The sequence below is a fragment of the Leuciscus leuciscus genome (assembly GCF_965113295.1).
Source record: "Leuciscus leuciscus genome assembly, contig: HAP1_SCAFFOLD_151, whole genome shotgun sequence".
In the NCBI taxonomy this organism is placed as follows: domain Eukaryota; kingdom Metazoa; phylum Chordata; class Actinopteri; order Cypriniformes; family Leuciscidae; genus Leuciscus; species Leuciscus leuciscus.
Window position 1 is genome coordinate 1 of NW_028118516.1, and position 17,315 is coordinate 17,315.

The window sequence follows — 17,315 nt, forward strand, 5'->3', positions numbered from 1 at the left end:
GAACTTTTGCATTTGGATGGCTGTAATAGGGTCATTTATAAAATGGGCGTGGCAAAATACATTAAAAAGCCTATAAATCCTAAATGAAAACTCAGAACTTCACAAAAATTGGTGAGCATATGTGACATAACATCATTAACAAGCATGCCAAATTTTATGGAGATCGGACCAAAGGTGGCGCTATAACTGTTAAAAAGCTTTAAAACCATATATTACCTATGGTAAATTGCCTGTATTGGCTGTAAATGGTCTTTTCCATCCATGATCATATCATTTTCATATAATAATGTTCAAAACTAGTGCAGTACAATTCTCTGGACTCTCTAGATCAGTAATTATCAGAAAAAGTTGAACTACTTCATATGGATGTCTATAATAGGGTCACTTCAAAATGTGGCATTGACCAAGTGTCCCCGAAAGCTTATATCTTTTAAGATGCTCAGATCTTCTTAAAAACAAGTCAGAACATGTGAAATATCACTCTGAACAAGCATGAAAAATTTCAGACAGATCGGACAAAATTTGACTCTATAACAGTTTAAAAAGGTGAAAATGATATGAATACAATGGCATATTAAGCCAATAAGTGGTATTTTACTGCCCCCTGCTGTTTAAAATAGTTATTTTGTCATATTGTTTCTATAATTCATATTTAGACTTTATAAAATCATTATTTTAACATTTACAATTACATTTAGTCAAAATCCATCTGTTAAAGTATTAGTGTGTGTGTGTGTGTGTGTGTGTGTGTGTGTGTGTGTGTGTGTGTGTGTGTGTGTGTGTGTGTGTGTGTGTGTGTGTGTGTGTGTGTGTGTGTGTGAGTGTAAGCATACATTATGCAGTTGACATGGAAAAACTGGTTTGCTTTAGTGCAGAAAACTGGTGAAAATCAAGAGGTTTAAAGTGAAAATGAGCCAATAAGTGGTCTTCTAGTGTTCTCTTCTGGACATTCTACTTATTAATGTAGTCTTTTCACATGTGCTTTTCACATGTACTCACATTCATATTAAGACACTAAAAATAATTTATATAACAATAACTATTATAACACAATCATATTTTGTCAGTGTTTATCACTTCATTTGCACTGACACTTCACATAATTGCTTGTAATATGGTAAATCATGGTAAATCACGCTAGAATCATGGTAAATCATAGTAAATAATACTAGAATGTGGTGTATCAAGGTAAATCATGCTAGAATCTTGGTAATTTATTCTAGAATGTGGTATATCATTCTCCTCAAGACCTAAAACCATATTCTCAATTGTGGTACAGTATAATGAAGTTAAACCCTGAAAATGATATTACAAAAAGAAGACTTGCACTAAGGATTTTAATACTTTATATTTATATTTATTTATAAATCTGATATTGCCTATAATTAGTAACATCGCTATATATTGTTTGCATAAAGTATAAACTTCACAAAGCTTTGTACATGTGGAGAACAAGTCATTTTGAAGAAACATGCAACATTTTATGGACTTCTGATGCTAAGAGGGTTCACAGTAAAATCTAAACTAACAATAATTTCAACTGTAAGATGGAGGCTTTAATACCACTGTTGTCCACTAGAGGGAGCAGCAGGATTACATTTACAGTATTTTTTATGTTTTTTTTTCAGCTTTCAGCGTGGGAACAAAGAAATTATTAAAGCTATTTTGCATTATTACAATGTACTGTAATATAGTTTTAAATTATTGGATCACAAACAAAAAAGTGAAATACTTAATGACCATTAAAAATTATTTTCACAATAACATATCTCATTACAACATATTGTGTGTGTGTACACATGTGTAAAACTGTATCAAGTATTATTGTTTAAGGTTCTCTTTTCTCTGTTTTAGCGTATCCTTTTTATGCTCTTTGTGTCAGCTGTACATTACAAGAAGCATAAATGTCAAATGTTTACAACTCTAGGAATTACAATAGTAAAATAGACATATGACTGTAAACAAGCATGCAACATTTCATGGAGATTGGGTAATATGTGCTTTTATAAAAGTTAAAAAGGTCAAGAATGATAATTTTCCTATTTTTTATGGAAAATTCTCTGAAATTCCCACTAGATGGCAGTAGAGGATCACTTATTATTACATTCTGCTCGCTAATATTGTCACTAATTTAATTTGAAATCATATTTAATCTTTAAAAAAATCATTATAATAACATTACAAATCAGAAATTTTAAGGTTTACCATTTATTGATGATTTGGGGCATATTTTTATCAATAAAATTATAAGATTATAATGACAATTGAAAATTGTGTTTTAAACAGGAAACCTGTAATAAGCATTTTTTTTACCTACCATTTATTTCATATATATATATGTGTGTATTTAAACATTTTTATTAGAGTTAATATGGAAAATGTGTCATAAAAAAAATACATGGAATCAAACCAAGTCATTTTATTGATGGAATAATACAATGTTTATTTTAAAACAATGCATATGAAAATAGGTAATATGAAATCAATTAATTCATTCATTCAATTTACATTTTTCGGTGAAGTATGTCTCTGTAGTAAAAAAAAAAAAAATATTTAGTAATCACATTAAATGAAAATACATAATTGTGCAGTATTAATATTTGATATGACAGAATCTACAAATACAATTTAAAACACTACTTATCAAAATAAAAAAGTTAAATAGTAACCAACAAAAGCATAATAATTTTTTTTAAACAAACCATAAGAAAATATTTGAAAAATGTCCAATAGTTGTAAATAAATATTCATTCATTCATTTCAATTGTTTGCACATATTAAAGTAGAAAAGTATTTGTGTTAATGTTCAAAACTGTATTGCATATTAAATGAAAATAATTTTGAAGTGTGAAATATGTGAAATTGCAGAATATATAAATGAAACTAAAAATACAACAAAAAAAATAAAGCATTCATTCATTCCTTTTAAATGAACTGAAAACATTTTCAAAGAAAAAATAACATTCAATAAAAAGTATAGTTCTTAAGTAGTACATTAATGAGGCAATAAATAGTCAAAAAGAAGTCTGAAATTACATCATATAAAAATTAATTTTAAAAACATTAAATATAAATTAATTAATTCATTCGAATACATTGAAAAAATATTTTGAAATTAAATAGTATTATTTTCAATAAAAAGTGCAGTTGTTAAATACATTAAAGAAGAATTATAGAGTAAAACAGAAATCCAAATTAAATGTGAAATTACATAATATAAAATTAAAAAAATAAACCATTCATTCATTAATTCATTCTTTTTGAATGCATTGAAGAAAAAGTCAATTTTAAAAGCAAAAATAACATTTAATAAAAAGTATAGTTATTAAGTACTGTAGGCCTACATTAATAAAAAAAAAATATATATATATATATATATATATATATATATATAACAACAAACAAGAACTTGAGCAAGTGTTGACATGGAAAGTGAAACTGAACATGATAATGAAAGGAAACAGAATACTATTGTAACTTGATTCCCCCCAATCACACACTACCAGAAATGTTGTGCTCGTGCTGCAAAATTTTCAACAGAGGTAACAGATGTTAGCAATGAGCAGACAAAGACCAATGAGACCCAGGATCTGGCTAAATGAAACAACACAGTGGACATGATGGAGGGAGGAGACAAAGGATGACTTAGAGGAGGTAAGAGGCAAGGTGGAACCATGAGCCAGACTGACACAGGTGTAATTGTGAACAGTGTAGATTCAGGCAGAGATGGTGATGAAGGAGACTTAGAGCTGTGAGCAGCTGCAGCAAAACAGACTTAGAGCTGGGCAGGACCAGCGGTGATGAAGATGACGTGGAATTGGACTGAAGCAGAGCAACAAAGACATGTAACGACTGGGCTGAACCAGCAGAGATGAAGACACCTTGTAAGTTGGCTGAACCAGTGGAAACTGAAGATCTTTTAACGTGACAATCCATTTTGTCCCATGACAATAATTCAATGGACAGTCAGCTCATAGGACAATCCTCAGAGATGACAGTGTGGTCAGGGCTTCAGTCTATGCAGGACAACACCACTACAATTCCATCAATCAAAGACAAGATTGGCCCTGCGAAACACAAAAACTGGGGATAAGCGTTTCAGAATGTTCAACACATGGCAATGTAAAATAACTGGATTATGTTGATTTCCTCTTTTGAGAGCCAAGAACAGAAAGCTAAAGGTGCAATGAGCTCAAAGTTACAAAAATAAACAGAGAACAGTAGAAAAATTACCTTGCACTGTGATTAATCTGAATGCTGAACTGAGCCACACAGATGTAGTCCACGATGGTGATGATGATGGTGATGGTGATGGTGATGTGATGATCTGGACATTGTTGTCTACAGTCAAACTGTTTCCTTGATTTGTAGAATGTAATCTTCAGCTGGTTGTGGAGTTGAATATTGTCCTAATAATGAAGATGATCTGGTCATCAACCAGCGTAAGACATTTAATGTACCTATAGACAATGAGGATGTGATTAGGATTTTTTTTATACAATTTTTTTTATTTATATGTATTTAAAAAATATATATACAAATGAATTATGTACTTATAAAACATTGTGCTTAAAGCAAGCATGTATTTAATAGAATACCCTTATACCAAAAACATATATTACAGAGCAATGAAAGTTATAACCAATTTAAAAGATAAAAATAGTCTTACCTGTTAATCAATACTTGAAGTGTTGGAATATGATGAGAATGAAGCTGCAAAGATATTGTAATATTTCTTAAAGTTCATCTTTGTCTTTTCTTCTTTTTTATATATCTTGTCATTTATTGTTTTGCTGCAAATATTAACCTTTTGAAGTGCTTTAGTATAAATTAGCCAACTGTATGATGCAGGTCTCCATATATATTCATTGTAAAATGACATTACACAGACATTTTGAACAATAAAATACATCAAATAAATAAATAAAATGAATGAATGAATGAATTAATGAATGAATAAATAAATAAAAAAATATAAAATGTTTGTGTGGGTGTTAAGGCCATTTAATTTAAAAAATATATAAATTTTGACATGTATATTTAAATAATAAAATATTAACATTATAATAATTCAACAGGAATATGGAAATGTATTGTAGGTGGCCTTAACACCCACTAACAATCCCAATGTCTAATGCTGCCTTCACGTGCTATCGGAAATGTATTATTTCAGACTTCTTATGCCATGATTATGAGTTTGACATGTTAATGTGTTTTGTTCTACAAAAAAATTGTACTTTTGATAGTATCTGATTCTTATCTATTTCTTTCAGAAATGTCCTATTTCTGACTTCATAAGCCATTATTATTGGTTTGACATGTTCATGTGTTTTGTTGTACAGAAAAATAGTATTTTTGAAAGCATCTATAGTGATTCTTATTTCGTAAATCTTATTGATCAACAATAATTATTATGTTAAATTTCCAACTCTAAAAAAAATATTTGCACTAATTCTGATAGCACGTGAAGGCAGCAAGAATTCCCACAGAGGCCGTCCAGTGTTATTCTTCCACCTCTGTATCCCCCTCCCCCCTTCTGGTTGGACGTTTCATTATAACAGCCACTTCAGCACAACACAGTCATGATAGCTGAAGTACGTGGGCATAATGTCAATCTTTATTTTATTTAAGTTAATATCTTTAATATATATATGGTCAATTAATGTGCCATTTTCAGTTGTTGCATTTTCAACAATTTGTGTGAAGCCAAAATGCTGCATGACATCATGAATAGTTGATTTACTGAAAATGTTTTCATTGAAATCTCCTAGAATTATTTTTCCACCTGATAAGCAGTTTATTTGATGAATTAAGGTAATCAAGTTCTCTCTAAATAACGGCATGTTATATGATGATGGTCTGTACACGACTGCTACAGTTGTGTTTAAGTCTTGTGTATGGCACATTAGACATTCAATGTTAATACATGGTAAATGAACTAAAGAAGCTTTTACATTCTCTCTGTGATATATGCCAACACCACCATGATTTTCCTTTTTAAGTGTAGCAAAAACATCTTCACTTGTGTCATATGCAACACTTCGTGGTTTGCCATGGAAGTGGTATCCAGAAAGACTGACATCGTTCTCCGAATAGTTTGGCTTTAGCCACGTCTCTGTTACACAAATCATATCTGCTTGACAAAATCTGTTATCTTGCCGAATATCTAAAATATGTGGAATGAGCCCTTGGACATTGTGTAGCATTATTTGAAATTGTATGTTTTCTGTGGTTTCACATGGATCAATGAAAGGAGGCATTCTCTGTAGAGCTTCCTCAATGTTGTCTTTTGCAAAAATAGCTTTCTCTGTGAAATCTTCTATTATAAGACCATCAAGAGAGGTCACTCGACTTAATGCTACATATGCTTGTCCTGGAGCAAATATCTTTTTCAATGAAACAACAGCTTTGTTCACTGTCAGACCTTGCACTTTGTGAACTGTGGAAGCCCATGCCAATTTCAAAGGAAACTGTCTCCTCACACCACCACTGCTTGTTACTTTCTCTTCTTCAGGCTCAATTGCTGTGCTTTTCTCCAGTCCAGGTTTTACACATGGATTTTTACCTCTAGCTTCTTTACCAGCTCGTTCATCATCAAATTCAATGTATATTTTTGATGGAAATATTTCATCATTTTCATAATAGAATTCTTTAATTGTTCCAAAAATTCCATTCACAAGACCATCTGATACATTGATATTTTTCAGTAGCATTACTCGAGCATTGATCGCTAATTCAAGTGTTTTTTCCAAAGAACTGTTGTGAACTCTGAGATGAAACCCATCCTTTTTTTCCATTCGGCCAGTTTTAGCATTTCTCTCAAAATCCTGGGCGTTCACAGTAACTGTGTCAGAGCATATTTTGTGCACCATTTTTAGGTTATGTTCATCAACCTCACTATTAGTAGCATAAATATGGATATCTGTACTCTCATCACCATCACCTGTTTCACATGATTTTAGCATAGTAATATCTTCTTCAAGCATAACTTCATCTTTTTTACGTTGCCTTAAACGATTTAATAATTCTGCAAACTGTTTGTCCTTCTGACGCATGATCTCTGTAAGTACAACCAAACTAAAGTTAGTTTCCCAAAGATTCACACTGTTCACTGGTTCGGTGTAAAGTGGTTTTCCTTTGACAGGAGACAGCTGATAAAAATCTCCAACTGCTATGACAGAAACTTTTCCGAATGCAGAGTAATCACCTGTTTGTTTGATCTGTCTTAATCTTCCATGAATATATGCTAGAAGTTTATGATCAACCATTGAAATTTCATCAATTATTAATATCTGCAGTTTTCCAAGTTTGGCTCTCAGGGAATTCATTTTTTCATCTCCAAGTGGTTGATATGGCAGTGAAGCATTTATTCCAATGCAGAGACTGGAATGTACTGTAGACCCATTAATCTGATACGCGGACACACCAGTAGGAGCACTTAATAGCACATGTGTCTCATCTGGGTTGTCTGTTAACTTTGAAAGTATGCGAGAGGCTTCATAATAGATGGCTTTAATCAGTACTGATTTTCCAACACCTCCTGGACCAGATATGAACACATGAAATGGATCTGGATTTTCACCTTGCACTTTTGCTAAACACCATTGCCGCACTTTGTAAAAGACTTCTGACTGCTTTTCATTCAAAGAACGCAGTAAATCCATGGCATCTTGCTTAGTCATTGCTGATGGATTGTTTTCTATTTTGGAAGTACCCACTTTTGGTAATAGATCAGGAATGATATCATCACCTTCTTCTGTTTCTATTTGGTCTTTCTTACTCTCCAGACATTCGAGACGTTCAAGTTCTGCTTCTGGACAGATTTGGGCCCAAGCATCTTCCATTGGTCCATGTTGTTCTAGATCATCTTGAGCTCTTTGTATTGTGTCTGCTTCTTTCTCAAACTTTCCCATATTACGGTCCACTATCATTTTGACTGACTCAAGCTGATCATCTGAAATTGTTACAAATCCAGTCTCATAAAAATCCTTATATGTAGTGAAATTCGTTGGTTTCAATTGATCTCGCACAAAATGAGGCAAAAACAATTCTAAAATACTTTGATGATAATTTTCAGAATTTTTAGTGGGTGAAAAACGAGCATATCGCACAATGGCAGAGTCTGTACGAGTTCTTTTTCTCACATACCCCATGTCATTTTCCAGTCTTACTCTGTCTGAACATTTTTCAGATGCAGTCAAAACTCTGTATTCTGATGCAAAGGTTGCTAAACACATTCCACTGAATTCATCTGTATGTGGACGGGCTCTGTATCTGTCTGAGATGCTTTTCATCCAAATGCCATCGCCATCATCTTCTCCACATTCAGCTTTTTTATGTATGGTGTTTAAGGGTACACTCATTCTTATTTGATTAGTACCAGTTGGAATAAACACCACTTTCCTTGATCCTTCTTTTAGTTTCATGTTAGTCAGTCGATACACACTCTCTTGAGCTGAGACCTCTCGATTATGTAAAAACACACTTCCTAGTTTTCTTAAAGCCTGTTTAGCATCCATATTACCTTGATTGTGTGATTCTTTTTGAGCGTTAGCCAACAGCAATCCCATTTCTCTCTCAGCTTTGGAAATATACGAAATTATGTATACTATACATGAATAAGCGTCAACAACAAACTGTATGTCCATGTTTGCATTCCAGCATCGTAAAAGATCTGGGTTATATTGATTCACCCATACATCATTTGGCTTTCTTTTCAACACAACACTTGTTTTTTTCGTCATTTTATTGTAAGCCATTTCAAATGTCTCCTGATTTATACCAATAGATGCAAACATAGAGTCAACTGAGTCAAAGACAGCATCACTATTCAACAAACATTCTCTCACTCTTTTCATTATAGCTTCAGCTAGCTCTTTTGATATTTCTTGGCAGTTGTTTGTCTTTTTGCATTTACTTTCATTTTTTTCATCATCTGTTTCTTTTTCATCTTTATCACTCTTGCTGCTTCTTGTAATGAAAGTATTGTTGCTTGGTGGACGTGGAAAGTTAAATCTACACACAGTTCCTTTTTTTTTACATGTTTTTGAATGTCTTTTGCTGTGTTGTTGGACAGTGCTCACAATTTCATGCATGTCTTCCTCCTGTTCAGGTGGCATTTCACAAGTGACATATTGATCAACAAATGCTACAACTTCATCATCTTCATCTCTGTCCACTTGAGGTGCATTTTCAACCCAAAAGAGACAATGTGTATGAGGGGATCCACGCTGTTGAAATTCAATTCGATAGAAATAATCTATTATTTTTCCAATTGGCTGGGCTGGCGACATGATCACATCTTTTAGAAAGCAATGAAATCGATGATCAAACATTCTGGCAGCAGTTACAGGATTGCGTTTAAGCATTTCACATCTATCAGACCAGTCCAGTTCATCAATAGGAGTTTCACAGCCCTCTTTTTTCACAATAGATTGCATTAGCTCTGGCCACCGCAAGTCTGCTGATGAAAATGAGCAAAACCATGTTGGGATACCTAATTGTCTCACCATTGCAAACAAATCTTTTTGAACACTTTGCCAAAAAACAGGACTCCCTCTCACTGGCTTCAAGAATTTATAACCCTGATCAAAATTTAAAATCTTTTGCAATGACTCTTTGTTTGTCAGCATTTCTGCAGTAATTTTTGTTTTGTTGCTTGTGTCATGGCCTTTTCGCAAAGCAATAGATACATTTGAAATAACTTGATTAAGCTCAGACAAATATTGTCCATAAAATATATAGTCTAGATTTTGAGCAAAACGTCCATCTGCATTTAGGATTCTATTATTTAAATATCTAGACAGCGTTAATTTTTCAGGTCGTTGATCATGAAATGTACCTGTTCCTTTTGGGAAGAGAACTGGAAAACATTTGGCTTCATTAGTTTCATCCATTAACATTCTCACTGGATTATTGCCCTCTGCTGGTGCAAGTGACATAATTCCATCAAAATGTTGATCTAGAACCTCTTGTGCAATGTCTACTGGCTGTAAACATGAATCCATAAACAAACCATGTTGCTGTCGATCATGAAGTGTTTCATCAGTGATCTCTTCATCCTCATTCTCAATATTGTGCTCTTTATCAACACACATGTCCTGACATGCATCCAAATCTTGTTCATTGTTATCACTTTGATCAGTGATCTGTTCTTCTGTTTTACTTAGAGGGTTAATCCAAGTTTCATTAAACTCTACATCCGTATACCATTTGTTATTTTCTTTTAAGTATGCCAAAGCAGTTTTGACATGATCAGTGTGCACAAATTTATATTCATAATGTCCTTTGTACGTCAATTTCCTCTTAAGTTTTACTCGTATCATTAAATCATCATTTTCTGATCTTGGTAAAACATTCACCACATCTATCACATTAGATGGAACACAAGTCACTGGTCCATGAACCCCATTCTGTCCACCTCGTGGTAAAGCCAGCATCTTCATGAATGGAATATGCATTGCTATTAGATGTGCTTCAAGTGAGTTTAAACAGCTCAATTCAACAGGAATTGGATCCAGAGTGAGATTATTTGCTACACTTTCAGCAGGCATTTTACCTTCACTAATCTTTCTATCACATGTGTGACAAATCCACAGAGATTCAGCTGGAGTATTTTTATAAACACAATCTTCACCGCAGGTTTTATTACACGTATGCAGATAATTCAGTGTTATACATTTTTCTGCAATATAGCCAGCATGGACCGATTTTTGTACATATTTATTTATTTTACAACGTTTGACTTGCATTTTAAAGCAACAACGATGACAAACTGAACAGACATAGTCAGGACCTGTTGATATTTTTTCTTTAAATTGTTCAATTACACAGTCAATCTCTTTCCTTTTAATTTGTGCATCTCGTCGAGTTTCAGCATTTCTAATTTTAATACTACTGGCAAAACTAATATCATTTTTATACTTTTCTGTGTTGTAATCAATCACATTAGACTTGTGCATTTCACTTTCATTATATTTTTTAATACTGTACTCTTTGACAGATTGTCTGTGTGATATGTCTTTTTTGTATTTATCAATGCTGTACTGTTTGACTGATTGTCTGTGTGATATGTCTTCTTTGTATTTGTCAATGCTGTACTGTTTGACTGATTGTTTGTGTGATATGTCATCTTTGTATTTGTCAATGCTGTACTGTTTGACTGATTGTCTGTGTGATATGTCTTCTTTGTATTTATCTGTGCTATATTTCTTTACTTTTTCTTGAAACTCTTTATTCTGCTTGTACTTTTCAATGCTGGATTTATGTTTTTTCTCTTTGTACATTTCATCATTATATCTTTTCTTTGCCTCCATTTTTTTACCCTCTTTTAAGTCCTGATTACTGCAGTATTGGACTTTCTGTCTATAAAGCTTACGTGGGTCTGACTTAGCATTTAATGATGCATTGAACACTGAAGCTTCAAATGGTGATTTACAAATTGAAGAACAACTACCATCTTTTGTTTTTACACATACAACAACTTCATAATGACAGCTATTAACATGTTTCAAGTAAATCCCCTTGTGTTGACAGCTATTACTATTAGATAACAAATTTGAGGCTGAATATTTAAGCCATTTCTCTTCACTGAATGTAAATATGTCCACACCAATTAAATCACTGGCTGCTTGTATTTCCAGCTCTGTTGCCCAAGTTCCGACATATTTCATTCTAGAACTGTCAATGTAGTTTGCAACTGAAGTGTGTCCTTGTCTGAGATACTGACTGTACCTTCCTGCATTCTGGAGAATGTGTGTTACAACAGAACGTCTAAGTTTTCTGTGTTCTCGTTCACTTCCACTTACAACATAAGCTACTGATCTGAAAAAGCAGTTACCATCACCCACAATATCTTTGGTTTCACAAGGTTCAGCCATTTCAACAATCTCATTTGGATTATTCTGTTCTTTTACAACGTGCACTATGTTCAGTTTCAAGCAAATACTTTTTTGTTGCTGTACTGTTAATGGACTAAACTGAAAAGAAACACTGTCAGTTTGAGAAATAAATTCAACATCAGCTGCATCTTCATTAGGGCAGGTAGAAAACAGTCCTGTTTTCTTTATTTGATCTGTGCTTGTGAAATCAGTCCAAGAAACACTGTCAGTTTGTGAAATAAAGTCAACATCAGCTGCATTTTCATTTCTTGGGAATTGAGACATTACTGTGTTCTCTTCTGTACATGTTTCATTCACAAGTATTTGATCTGTGCTTATGAAATCAGTAATAGAGTGACTGCAACTTGCCATTTCTGAGTTTACACCTTTACTCACTCTTTCTGCTTCAGTATTTTCCTCCACCACTGGATGGCACACCAATCGATCATGCTGACTGTGGTTGTCAATCACATTTGCCTGCACCCCAGTTACCTCAAATGGACGATTATATGCTTTCAAGGATGCACCCAGTCTCCTGAAATGAATGACCAAAGAGTCTATGCTAGGATGGAAAACCACTACACTCTTACCACGAGCTGAAACTGTTCCATCACTGAGTCGTGCATGTGGATCAATCACTGCATACCACGAACCTTGTCTGACAGCTGCACATATGGTTTGCCTTATGTTTACCAAACACGCATCAAACCTCTGGAATGCTTCATGTAATGCATCATCAAATGACATGGCAACACCTTGCAGACCTTCATCATATCGATTAATTCCAAACAACCCAGTATATGACACAGAAGAATACTTTATTGAAAAACAACAATTATTCAGTGTGTGTGTGTCAGGCAGCTCAGCAACTTCTATGTAGCCATTCATAGGATCGTTGATTTTGCCAGCGTCTCTCATGGTACTGTACAGGTCATTTCCAAGCATCAGAACATCATTCAGGTCACTCTGGGTCCATCGCAAAACATTTTTCACCTTGCACATCAAAATTGCAATTAAACTGTTTGCTGCACATTGCCTGCCACTATTGTCGCCAAAACACTTAGCACCCTGATGTAAAGAGCCTCTGATGTAAGATTTCTGTGGACACAAATCAGAGAAATCATTCATGGTCATATTAGTTTTTGAAATAGACTTTGGCTCAATGGGTTTGTCAAAGGGTTTGTCAATGGGTTTATCAAAGTGTTTCTTAACAGATTTCTCATTGGCTTTCTCATTGGCTTTCTCATTGGCTTTCTCATTGGCTTTCTCATTGGCTTTCTCATTGGCTTTCTCATTGGCTTTCTCATTGGCTTTCTCACACCCGTTGTGATGTACACAACGTTCAGTTATTTTGTCACACCCGTTGTGATGTACACAACGTTCAGTTATTTCTGCCAATTTTTTAAGAGGTGGCAGAGCCTCTTCAGGATCAGCACCCATCCGGTCCGCCATCCTCTTCTTCGCTGCCTCAGAGCGCCGGGCTTGCTTTGTGCGTGGCATCTGTACACACAAAAACACAATAAGATAAATTAACTTACACATTACTGTATTCTAGTAAATAAACAACATATTAAAGAAAAACTAAAAACAGATAAACACAGTTTTTTTTGCTGTTACAATGATTACATTATATGCAAAGATGAAATAAATATACAAGCATTAAGATCATTTGATTGTAAAATGTTTTAATGTTAAAAAAATTACTTCTGTATTATTATTTGTTTTTTGTTACCAAATTGTTAACTATTTAGGTAGGACACCTCAGCTGATCATAATACCCAAAAAGAACAGAATTAATTCTACACACAAAGACAATCACATTAATTTACATGCTATTTATCCTTTAAAATAAACACTGTATTATAGATAACAATGGTAGTGAACTAAAAACCAAAGATAGTCAACAATGCATCATGCTTTGAATCCACAAAAATAACAATACGTCTGAAAACACTTCTCAAACCAACTACAGATGGCACAACCCTGTTTTACTTGGTTATACTGACATCTCGTGGTAAAAATATGGTGTTTTATTTTATATTTATAACAATGAAAACTGATTTTCCTCCCCTTATTTATATTTTAAATACATTTTCCCAATTTTCATTTCTTGACAAAACACACTATGCCACATCCTGCCCAATATGGTCTTTCAAACAAACATGCCAATTGAATGCTAAGAAAAAAATATAAATTGGATATATCTGTTATATATTATATGAGTTTAAATCTCTACATTAAAAATAAAGATAATAAAGAAAAGAAACTCAAACTGTTGATAGATATGAGAAATGTTCTACAGTGACACACATTCAGTTTTTCTCTTTTTTTTTAACCTGTGAGAAATGTCTTACATTTATATTCAATTACACCCTATTATATCTTTACACTTACTATTCTTATAAAATAGTTGAATTAAATTTTAACTGTTAAACCTAAATGTAACTGGTTTAACTGGTGCCAGATCAGTGATATTTGAAGTTTAATGCAGACACACATTAATGCAAAATGAAAACATTTGTGGGAATTTGTAACATTTACATTAAGGATCTAACTGTAAAATTTAAATTTTGCACTAAAGAAACCCATATAACATTAAACACTACACGCAAAATGTCTGTAGGTCTGTACACGCAAAAACTATAGGTTGTGCCATGTGGATACTGATATAGTCGTAGCACATGTCACAGAACATGTTGTGACACCCTCATTAGTGACTAGGGATGGCGAAAACAAAAAAAAATTCTTGACCGACCACCGAGCCTCATTAGCCGGTTGAAACCGGTTAACCGATTAGTTTAAAATATGATGCGCTATTTGAAATAACATCCATTTCGAGCCGCGCCTGCAATTTCGCAACTCTGTCGCATCTCTCTGCCTCCCGCTCACACACACACTCACGTCACTTTTTAAAAATCCCCTACAGCGCGAAACATGAGTCCCGCAAACGCGGCGCCGAGGAACTTGTATGTAATCAAAGAACAAATAATAATCTCCGTTAATAATCTGCATTAATCTGTTACACAGAACTTTATTATATTAAATATTAATCAAAAATGATTCACACAAAATCCAAACATTCAGTGTAAGAGTAAAAAAAGGACATAACATTATTTATAGTAGGCTAAGTTTATTTGATTCACAGTTTATTTAGAGTTTTGACCTCGACAATACAACTGCATTTACCGCAAACAGTCTAAACTAAAAGATTGTTTTGGTTGAATCAGTTCAAAGGAGTCATTAGTTTGCAAATTGGACGTGTCATTAGCGGACTTGTAGGTTTTGTTTTGTTTATTGAAAGTATTTTTTTATGTCAGCTGAATGTGCGGAACGCTTTTCAGAGAAGATAAGGCAACGTAAATTTTTTTTTTTTTTTTTGCACAACACCCAGCAGTAGCCTAATTCAGAAAAAAAACAATATCCGAATGCTCAACGTGGAACTTCGGTCTTCCGATCTTTTACCATCGTGTCAATTCTCAATTGATTTTAATTAATATGTGCGAGAAAGCGAGAGTGAGAGCAAGACAGTTTGAAGACGGTGAGAGTGCGCGCGACCGGGCATCTCTCTCTGCTCGTTCTGTCAGTAATATACATCACTCAGTAATATAAGTCATGTACATCACTCACCGATCAAATAAGGCTTTGACGAGACACAAAATTGCTTGTGAGAGAGACGCGTGAGTGACAGAGAGAAGGAGGGAGAGCAGGGAAAGGAAATGCAGCTGAATGAACACGCTGCGTGTTTTAAATTGCGTAAAACATTTTTTTATAACGAAACGCAATATGTGGCGGCCGGTGTTGATTCTGTGGCGCACCGCCACGAATGAGTCTGTGTGGGAATCACTGGAGGGATTTGTTCACTTCACATAAAAAGATCTTGGAATGAGATGGCTAACTGTAGTAGCGTTTAGTCTACTGTCTATAATAGCCTAATTTAGAGATCACTTTTTCTTTTCTTTTTAACCGACTAACGACAACTTTGATCGGTTAACGTTGATACGGTCAACCATCGGTCAAACGGTCATCGGTTAACATCCCTATTACTGACTAAAGTAGCATTAGTATTATAAAACATTCAGTGGCATGCCAATGAAATACAGACATGACACAAGTAACAAGTTTGGAAAAAAAATATTCATTGATATTTAAAATATCACAAAATTGGGCTATTTATTTAGGATTTTTTGTCACAATTACATCAGTATAGCTATCAGTCACTACTGGAGGTGTCACAGCATACAGTGACATGTTCCACGATAATGTCAGTGACATGATGTCACTATCCACTGATACATGCCAATGAAGACTGGATAGTGCCAATAAGCATAGTGACATCCCATTGGCTTCTGTGCGTCAGATGCCATGTCATTTAATATTAAAGGGATAGTTCACTTTAAAATGAAAATTCTGTCATTATATACTCACCCTCAAGTTGTTTCAAACCTGTATGAATTTTTCTTCTGCTGAACACAAAGGACAGTAAACTGACATTCTTCAAAATATCTTCCATTGTGTTCAGCAGAAGAAAGATATTCATACATGTTTGAAACAACTTGACAGTGATTATATCATGACTGAATTTTCATTTTAAAGTGAACTGTCCCTTTAATACCATCTCTCACATTCACAACTTTCCCAAATGTTTTATTATACTGTACACACTATTGCCTATATTATCACAATACCTACATTATGAAAAAGAAACATCTTACCTCAAATCAGGTTACACCGTCTTCTGCAAAATAGGAGTAAAAAAAAAGTTTATAAAACATAAAAGCAATTACATTTAACAACAATTTCACATATAGACTTTCCACTCATGCAGGCCGCACCGTGCAAAAAATATCACACCAATTATTAAATTATAGCTATTTTAAACTATGACTGAAGATGCATACATGTACATTAGTGCTAAAACAAAACGCACACACATAGTGTATTACACCATTTGAAATATATAATATATTAAATGAAATATCAAATTTGTGTCCAGAATAACACTAGTCAATATAACCAAAAGAAATGTTTCACAATACAAGTGATTTTATGTTATAGTAATAATAATAATAACAATAATAATAACAATAATAATAATAATAATAATAATATTATATATATATATATATATATATATTATTTGTGTGTATATACAGACAAATCAATTGTATACAATAAAAATACTCTCAGTTTGTTCATTTAACAATACAATGCAAGTAATAATAATAAAAATCTGCATATATAAATTAAATATACATTTATTTTTTATTTCAACTTCCGTTGTTTTAATGACACTATCACTTTAAGATCTCGTGCACTGATGCACATGATGACACTGTCGCTTTAACACCTCATGCACTGATGCACGCGATGACACTGTCGCTTTAAGACCTTCTGCACTGATGCACGCGATGACACTGTCGCTTTAAGACCTCATGC

The 17,315-nt window shown here is 33.6% G+C and overlaps 1 protein-coding gene across 1 annotated transcript; it reads right to left on the reverse strand.

Annotated features, from left to right (window-relative positions):
* Positions 1-4,233: 4,233 nt before the first annotated feature.
* On the reverse strand, positions 4,234-16,616 carry LOC309491360 (uncharacterized protein; the record flags this gene model as incomplete). The annotated part of the gene is made up of 5 exons (XM_082190386.1): positions 16,592-16,616; positions 12,185-13,379; positions 7,781-7,954; positions 7,395-7,540; positions 4,234-4,409 (listed from the first exon to the last, which is right to left on the reverse strand). Coding segments are annotated over exons 2-5 (1,691 nt in total), but the record flags the coding sequence as incomplete, so codon positions are not given.
* Positions 16,617-17,315: the final 699 nt, after the last annotated feature.